At 38.5% G+C, this 9116-nt stretch overlaps 1 protein-coding gene across 1 annotated transcript; it reads left to right on the top strand.

Moving 5' to 3' along the window:
- Nucleotides 1–562: 562 nt before the first annotated feature.
- On the top strand, nucleotides 563–8540 carry LOC137344679 (adenosine receptor A1-like). The gene is made up of 2 exons (XM_068007808.1): nucleotides 563–1482; nucleotides 7687–8540. Exons 1-2 carry the CDS (start codon nucleotides 1136–1138, stop codon nucleotides 8321–8323), a joined length of 984 nt encoding a protein of 327 aa, XP_067863909.1. The 5' UTR covers nucleotides 563–1135; the 3' UTR covers nucleotides 8324–8540.
- Nucleotides 8541–9116: the final 576 nt, after the last annotated feature.

Genomic DNA, 9116 nt, shown 5'->3' with positions numbered 1-9116 from the left:
CTCAATGATGTTATTACTCTATCTATTAAACTTGATATTTTTTTTTCGAATTAATACCATGTTCTCACTCCTGAACCAGTAATAAAAACGCAAATTACAATTCTACGAGCTTGTTGCGGTAAAATTAACAAGGCAAATTAATTTTAAAAAACGCGTTTATGAACTAGCTTGGCTTCAATTTTATTTCTTGGAGTATTTGTAGATTTAGGGTCCTCCGGTGTTCCTTACAACCCCCCATACCCATCCCCGTTCACGATCCTCCCTTCTTCATGATTGTCGTGCTGCATTGCAGAGTACGGTGATTAGGACTAATTCACTAATAATTATGTCTTCCTGATGTTTGCCTGAAGACGCTCCATATCTTCTGATGCCCCTTTTGTGTAGCTGAAGGCATTAAATATCGGAGTGGTGTAGAACCTTGACCGATTGTACAACTTTAAAATACATACACACAGCTCCCAAGACCCTCCCATTGCACTGTCAGCTCATTAACTACCAACATCTCATAAAAGTAGAAACAGATGAGAACCATCTGCAGAGGCACCGAGCGCTAAGAGAGAGAGAGTGCAGCTGCAAAGGGCGTTCAACTGAAGACCTTCTGAAGACGAATGATTTTTAATTTTGGAAATGGGTTCACTCAGATGCAGCGCAGTGCAGTGAATCTCCGGGCTGAAACAGAAATGAGGAGCCCTGAAAATAACTGAGATGACATTTAAAAAAAGATACATTACAGGAAAGAATCAGAGTTTTGTTTCCAAACTCAGGGAGGTGGTGTTGCAGAGACCACTTGGGTATGAAGGGTAGTTTGCCTCTGTGAGACACACAGAGCAAAGCTTCAAGTCAGGGAGCTGGACAACTTGACTGAATTCGGGACCTACCGGGAATTACTGGCTCACTATTGAGAAGGAATGCCAAAAATAAAGGTTTTAAGATTCATGCAGTTTTGGCGATCGCAATGAATAGGGCGTTCTGGTCAACGAGGAATTAAATGTTGCGAAGATCTTTGGGTTCTAAAGTGCACAGGAGTGTCTGATTAATCGAACTTTGCCTGAGAACATCCGAGTGCTTTTGTTTTATTGCGAGGAAGAAGCAGGACACAGTGGCACACAACCAGGGTCCCTATTTAGGGAGCAGCATGTCAGATTCGGGTGACTCGTGGGACGCGTCTGCTGTCTACATTGCTGTGGAGGTGCTGATCGCAGTGGCCTCTATCCTGGGCAATGTGCTGGTCTGCTGGGCAGTCAAGCTCAACCGGGCTCTCCGGGACACGACCTTCTGCTTCATCGTCTCCCTGGCCCTGGCTGACATCGCCGTGGGGGCTTTGGCGGTCCCTTTGGCCATCGCCGTCAGTCTGGGTTTAAAGACGCAATTCTACAGCTGCCTCCTTGTAAGCTGCGTCCTGATAACGTTGACTCAAAGCTCCATTCTGTCACTTTTGGCTATTGCCGTGGATCGTTACCTTCGAGCCAAGATCCCGACCAGGTAAATATTGCGTTCCCCGAGTTGCACTGACAATCACCCCGTCATTCTGAACAGTGTGAGCATTTTCTTGTAAATAACGCGATAATGATTTATCAATCTAGCCAAGTCGGTTCTAACTAGAATAGAAACAACCCGTCCAGTTGAAAGAACATTACTTTGCCTTTATTTAAAAATGCACTTATCTTAAACACACTGAATACATTTCAATCTGTTTTATGGAGTTGCAAGTATTTTTTTTGGTAAGCATAATGTTAATTGTGTTTGGTTTTTCTTGTAATTGGCTCATGTTATGGATGAGATAATTTGACGTAAATATCAATATAATACAATGCAATGGAAGCCAAGTGACAACAATCCTTATTTGCTGGGGGCGGGGGTGTCGCCCCCTACAGATTCCTCAAGGCTTTTGCTGTAATACTGATGGATAAACTAACCTTTCCCCACTGATGCCACCAAATCACATGTGCAGCAATATATATCAGACATTTTTTTATTAAAGTTTGATAAAGACATCAAAAGGAATGTCAAAAAATTAAAATGTGAACAGGGCCTTGATAACTAGAGCTTAATGTTTGATACTAAGTGATATCAGTCAATAGATTAATGCACAAGAAAAAAATCCCCAAATACGTTGACATTAAAATGACAAAGGTATATGGTTAAATCAACTATCATTGACAAGAAAATCTTTGTCGCCTCTTGTTGTGTTGCCTTATAGTTAAAACTGTCAGTTGAAAATGTTTCTCTGTGACCTGATCAACACATCCTGTTCTAGTTAGGAGCAACCAAACCTGAAAACAAAAGGGAAAAACAAAGAGTATTTGGCTCACTACCATGTTCCCATCCCTGGACCACAGACAATGCCCAACTCAGTCTCCCAAGGGAGGTAATCGACTACATGAAACCTCTAATAAGATATTAAATTTTCCCGTAACTCTCAAAAGTAATCAAGCAAAACTGCAAAGTATTAATCCAGCCTTACAATCCACATTTACAACTCTTACGAGCTGCTTCCATTTGTAACCCATTCAGCCACTGTATAATATTTGAAGATTGTTCAAACACAAAAACAACATAAAATGTCAAAACATGCAACAATGCTGTTCTTCACAGGTCAATAGATCTAAGTCTTTGTGTGAAGCCAAGACCAATATAGCCATATAAGGCACTAAGACATCCTATATCAAAACTGTAACATTACCATCCAATCGTCCTCATTACTGAAATCATTTTAAACATGGTTGTAAAATTGTGACAAACAATGCTGACTTGTTTTTCAAAAAATATAATGTCATCTTTAAAACGGAGGTTTATTTCTTTAATTAAATCATAGCCCACAGTCCTGAATATCTCACAATGGCATTTGGAACAAAGGAAGAGGAGCAGGCCATTTAGCCCCTTGAACCTGTTCTGTCATTCTATTACATCATGGCTGATCTGTAGCTCAACCCTATTTATTTCCTTAGCTGTGATCGTTGTTTCTAGCTGGGTGATAGGTTTGTGACCTTAAATACATTTAGCATCTTTAATAACATTACATCATTTTCTGCAGGTGGATACTTGATTTAAAAACAATAGGAGACAACTTGACCCAAATGTAGATTGTGTATTTCCATAATAAAAAAATGATTGTCAATGATAAAAGTCCATTCAGCCCATTAAATTTCATCCTCCTGTATCCTATCCCATTTATTATGCCATCCTACTGAATTTTGCATGATATTTTTGCTTCTACAACCCGATCTGTCAGACTATTCTGAACATTTCACTTTGAATAAAGAAGTTCCTCCTGGTATCTTTTTAAAATTGATTTTTCACTAATTTCCTAATTCTACTTACTTACTAGCTTACTTTGAAGAAACAAACTGGGTGGACCTTATCTGTAAAATGCAATATTTCACTAAATCCCCCATTGTGTTGCTGACCATGTAAAGCATAGTGTGTAGCGAGATCAATCAGTGTTTATTTGCTGTTTGGAGAGGAAGTTTACAGACTGGAAGGGTCTTGTAAATTTCAGACTCAAGTTAATGACTGGCTTTCTTTTTCATTTTGTAAGTTTGATTTGCTTCTGTAACAAAGGGGCAGAAATCGCATGTGAAATAACGGTGAGCTCAACAGTGCTCACTATTGTTAGTGGCAAAACAGAGGAGCAAGTTCCGGGAGTGTTTGCACAAGCGCAGCGAAACGCGGAAATCCGGAACTTGCTCCTACTGGTTCGCCGGCGATATGACAGCTTCGAATTAAAGGTATATCGCATGCTGCAATCAGAGAAATCACTGAAAAAGTGCCAGCTTGCTTAGCTGCCCAGTTGGAAAGTAACTAATTATGCCATAAAACAGGTACACTTAAAATTACCAGGTCTAAATTAAGTTTTAACAGCACGGTAAGTCTTAATGACTGCCAAACAACTAAAAATTAACTTTTAAAAATGTGGAGTCTCATCACTCCTTATTTTAATAGTTCTTGTTCATTAAAAACATTCCTTAAAAATTAAAAAAATTTTTTTTACTTTTTCCTTCTGTCTCTTTTATTTAATTCATTTATTTTTACCTCTTTTTTGCTGTCTGTAACTGTTTTTACAAAGATTTTAATGTTTTACCTTTCACTTCCTGGTTTTAAATTTTCACGCCTGCAGACGCAGAGTGGCAAAAACACTGCGATCTGATTGGTCGAGGGGAGAGTGTGAATCTCACTTCTCCCAGGGTCCTAGCTTCACCTGAACTGACGCTGGGCTCTTCTCCACTTCCTATTAGAGGAAGTTCCCAAAGAAAAGACCCCGGTAAGTTAGTGGGTTAGTATAAATCTATGGAGCGGCGAGCAGTGTTGGTTCACTCCTCCGAAAAATTTCTGCCCTAAAGTGTTATACTTTAAAATAGATGCAAAATACAATGGCCCAGATTTTGCTATGGCAGGGCATCTAATACGTCTGCCATTAGTTAGACTTGGCCTTGTACGTTTGGGTTTTTTAATCTTTTGAGTGGATAGTTGCTGAAAGTGCGAGCTGATAATTTCACAGTGAGGGGAAACAGGGCATCTGGGTTCTGAGTAAACAGGGAGAGCAACTGGGTATCTCCTTAACGAATCAGATTGAAGGATTGTGAAATTAACAGTGCAAGAACTGAGACGGAAGCGTAAATTAGAGTGGGTGAATTCAATGTTAAATCAGGTATAGAAAGAGAGGGAAAGAAAGATTGGATTGAGAGAGAAAAAGGAAAAATTTAAAAAAATAAAATTTTACATTTTTTAAATCTCCAACAGCAATTATATCTGAAGGAATGAGACTCCACACTTGAAATAGTTCATTTTCAGTGCCATAGAGGATGATTGGCAGTTATTAACATTTAGCACGTCGTTAAAAGTGTACTTAGACTGGAATGGACAAAACTTAACTTTCTTTGGCAAATTTAGTTCATATCTACCACACAAATGCAGCAACTTCACAGCATTCAATGCATTTCAATGATGAGGCAGTCATCAAGATGCCGTTTTCGCGAAGCTGATGGCGGAGCAGCGCAACTCGGACAGCAACTTTGGGATTTTTGAGTTTAATCGCATATCTGCCCCTTGCCTGAAGTTGCTGCACCATTTGCACATAAATAACAGTAAGTGCCATTAGCCTCACTGTTATTTTGACAGCAAAATCACAGCCACTATACACACACGCATTCACACACACACACCCCTATGCACCGGTACCATGCACTTAATTATCATCTGCTACCCTCTCTGGCTTCACAGTGTAGAGGTGTTGTTTGGGTTGGTCACTTGTTTTCCTTGTTGGAAGATAATGTGAAGATGGATAGCTACAAAGAAACAAAAGGAAACAAATGGATAAAGATTGCATTATAACATGGATTTTGGTGACGTGCAAAACAAATAATATTTTTATAGTGTTATCAAAGTACAATTAAGTATATTATTATTATCTGGTTGCATTCAATCTGGCAGAGTTTCTAGTTTGAACAAAATAGTAGAAAAATATTCTACTGTCAGAGATTGAGTGGATACTTAGGAAAGTATTACAAGGCTATTTGGATATCATAAATCATAAAAGTAAGTTAACAGTAGTTCACTGAATCTCAGAATGTATAAATATTTGAAATGCACTGCTCGGTAGTATTATTCTGAATACATAACATAGACAAGACTTACCAGAGTTCTTTTTCTGCCCAATATTCTCCCCTTCTTCTCCTACAGGTAGTGAGACAAGCTGGAACATTGTTCTATTGGCACCAGCAGCCCTCTAGCAGTCATTCCTCAGGTGTGACCCCCATGAGTGTTGGCAGGGTATTGAACACCATAGTCAAACCTGATGCTGCCTTCACCCAATCTCTACACAAATGCACTTTCCAGTAGTGGTCAATGGATAGTGATTAGGAATGGGAACTCTAGTTGAATTTCAGCTCTACCCAAGCCTAGAGTCACGAAGGACAATTGTAGTGCCCCTTGGCTGAAATCAGCTAACTCTACACAGGCCAGGAATTACCCTGTGATCTTCCTCATCAGTATGGTTCAGTGCCACGTGGTGCCATCGAGGGAGACAAAAGTACTTAAACAAAAGTTATTTGAGCTAATATTAGTGAGGTGAGTGGAAATTACTGGTGTAAAAAGCAACATCCTTTAGGTGGTAGAACACAAATGGATTGGCAGTAACTGTAATATGATGTCCAGATTGAAATAATACATCAGCTGACACATGGTAGGTATTGACGAGTTTGATTTTGTAGTTTGAGAAGTTATTTGATGCCTTTCATGTAGAAAAATAAAATAAAAATGAAATGCAAAACTAGATCCATTCCTACAATTAAACTCTCATCTTTTTTAAAAAAGTGCTCATCACATAAAATCGTGAATTCACATCTCAGTACATCATAAGCAGATTTACTCTATTAAGACAACAAAAGATGGAAAAACTTCAGAGATTCTGTTCTTATAAATGTGTATAAATTGAGATTGAAGCAGAAAAGTAAGTTCATCAGTTATTATAACTTACTTAGACAGTCTGAAAATGTAAACCGCATAAGAAAACTTTTTTAAAAAATGAAGATTATAAAGTTAGTCACTTCTAATCTGATAAAGGAGCCAATGCGATTCTAAGAACCGTGCAATGTACAGCTACACTATTAACTTGTTCCAATTGAAGAAATTTTGCATTTGTAACAAACTTCTAGTAGGTTAATGTTTTGAAGAAGGGTTTTCAGTTTACACCTAAAACATTAACCTAACTTTTCTGCTGTGTATTTTTGCATTATTTTTCTTTTCATCATGACATAACATTATATTGACAGCCTTCTTCACCTGCATTAACAACATTGCTTTCTGTATCACCTGATAGCAGATGTGCTTTCTGGGCAGGGAAAAGTTTCTGTTTTCTTTCCTCCTCAGGTCAGATAAAATGCTTTGCTTCGAAAACAAACCTCTCCATTCAGAGGCTTCACTGATAAAAAAGCAAACCTGTTGATGGAGTCAGAAGGGTCAATGCAATCAGAATATAAACATTCTGTCACACTGAACTGGCTGCTGTTTGTAGCACAGGAAATATTCCTGGCAATGATGTACCTTTCAGTGCTGTCTCACAAGTGATACAGAACTGGTAAACAGAACTAAACTACAAAGCTTAGCTAACTTATTTGATAAGTAAATTCACTCGACTACATTAAGTGGCTACAGAATTACCCAAAAACTGCCTGATGGTGTGTTGAAGAATTATTTGAATAAAACAGGAGTCAATTCAGATTGCAATGTAGGTTCAAGAAGGACCATTCCATGATCTCACCCCTCCCTATCTCTGTATCCTCTTCCATCCCTGCAACCCCCATGCTCCCAATCCGGACTCTACGTTCCTCTGACTCTGACCTCGAGTGCACCCCTCCCCTCGCCCCACTATTGGTGGCTGTCTTCACCTGCCTGGTCTCCATATTCTAAAATTCTCTGACTCTCCTGCTCCCTCCTCCTCCTTTAAAACCCTCCTTAAAATCTATCTCCTTTACGAAGCATTTGGTGACCTCTCCTAATACCTCTTTCTTTGGCTCGGCATCCATTTTTTGATTATGCCTCCAATGAAGCGTTTTGGGATGTTTTCTACATTAGAAGGTGTTATATAAATACAAGCAACTTTATAATCCCATAAAATGTCATATTAATCACAGTCTCAGCCTTGTTTCTATATTGAAAAAACAAAATAATGTCTATGTTGTTCAACAGGTATAGGATTATTGTTACACAGAAGAGAGCCTGGATTGTTGTTGGCATCTGCTGGCTTGGATCTACTTTGATTGGGCTAACTCCAATGTTTGGCTGGCACAACAGAAGCAGTGAAGAGGTGCAAAAGGAAGAGAGGAATTCCAGCAACAAATACATCATATGCCAGTTTACAAAGGTCATCAGAATGGACTACATGGTGTATTTTAATTTCTTTGGGTGGGTGCTCTTGCCTCTGGTCATCATGTTTGGCCTGTATACTGAAATATTTTACATAATTAGGAAGCAATTAAACAAGAAGGTTACCAATGCTACGGACTCCAAGAGATATTTTGGGAAAGAGCTCAAACTTGCAAAATCCCTGGCTTTAGTTTTATTCCTCTTTGCTGTCTGCTGGCTCCCTTTGCACACCATGAACTTCATTTTGTATTTTTTCCCCCAGTACAATGTCACAAAAACTGCCATCTATATTGGAATATTTCTGTCCCATGCAAATTCAGCTGTGAATCCAGTGGTATACGCTTTCAGGATCAAGAAATTTAGGGTATCGTTTTTTCAGATTTGGAATAAATGTATTCTGTGTAAAAATGACAGCTTAAATATGTATAATTTTGATGGCCAAATAGAAAGCAGTGTTTGATTATAACTCAGGACAAAACTTGGATATTTTAATATAATGTAATGAACAACTATCTTATCAAGAAAAATTGCAATAGGGCTCTACCATGTAACCCCAATCTAACCAGACCAGATATTATCCTGTAAGATATAGGGAACATTTGTGAACTTTTATATGGTGAATTATGGTAATTTTCTGTATGTGCATGTTGGAAAAGGGATTTCATCACAAAGTACCTCAGACAACAGTAAACAGAATACATTACGTTTTGTTGTATTGTGTTTACTGGAACTTACTTATTTTACTTATTGACCAGTACATCCATGTTTTAGCTCTTTATAGACTAATTCTCTGGGGAGTACACTTACTAGTATTTCAAAATTATTGAAGTCTTTTTCTGAAAAATGTACTACTGAAATTGGACCGTAATGGTTCTTCTAATTGTCTAATGATGCAAGATGTTTTGATATGTAGCAGAAACAAAAAAAGCAACAGCTCCTTTAAGGAGACAAGAAACCTCCAATTGGACTCTTTATGCATATGCTCCCCAATCCATTAGCCTCACCTCCTTTCAGCAAGGACTGTAGTGGGACATAGATTTCTCCATAATTGTGGTCACTGATGATTTAGATAATAGAGACACACTTCCATAAGGTAGGCTTGGTTCACTTAGCTTCTTCCTCCTTATGAAGTGGTCACACAGTTAGCTCAGCTAAAGGACCCTGAATGGTGTCCATTGAGAATTGTTCCTCATGTCGCTGAAGATTATTTTATGGAGACTTATTATTGTCTTATGCATGTTGCTAAAGGTTTG

This window comes from Heptranchias perlo, chromosome 27, assembly GCF_035084215.1.
Source record: "Heptranchias perlo isolate sHepPer1 chromosome 27, sHepPer1.hap1, whole genome shotgun sequence".
In the NCBI taxonomy this organism is placed as follows: domain Eukaryota; kingdom Metazoa; phylum Chordata; class Chondrichthyes; order Hexanchiformes; family Hexanchidae; genus Heptranchias; species Heptranchias perlo.
The sequence above is the reverse complement of the archived record's forward strand: the minus strand, read 5'-3'. Positions and strand labels throughout refer to the sequence as shown.

Excerpts from the sequence above, each read along its gene's own strand:
- LOC137344679 (XM_068007808.1), top strand. The coding sequence starts at position 1,136 with ATGTCAGATTCGGGTGACTCGTGGGACGCGTCTGCTGTCTACATTGCT. Across the intron at positions 1,483-7,686 it reads CGAGCCAAGATCCCGACCAG|GTATAGGATTATTGTTACAC; the intron begins GTAAATATTGCG and ends GTTGTTCAACAG.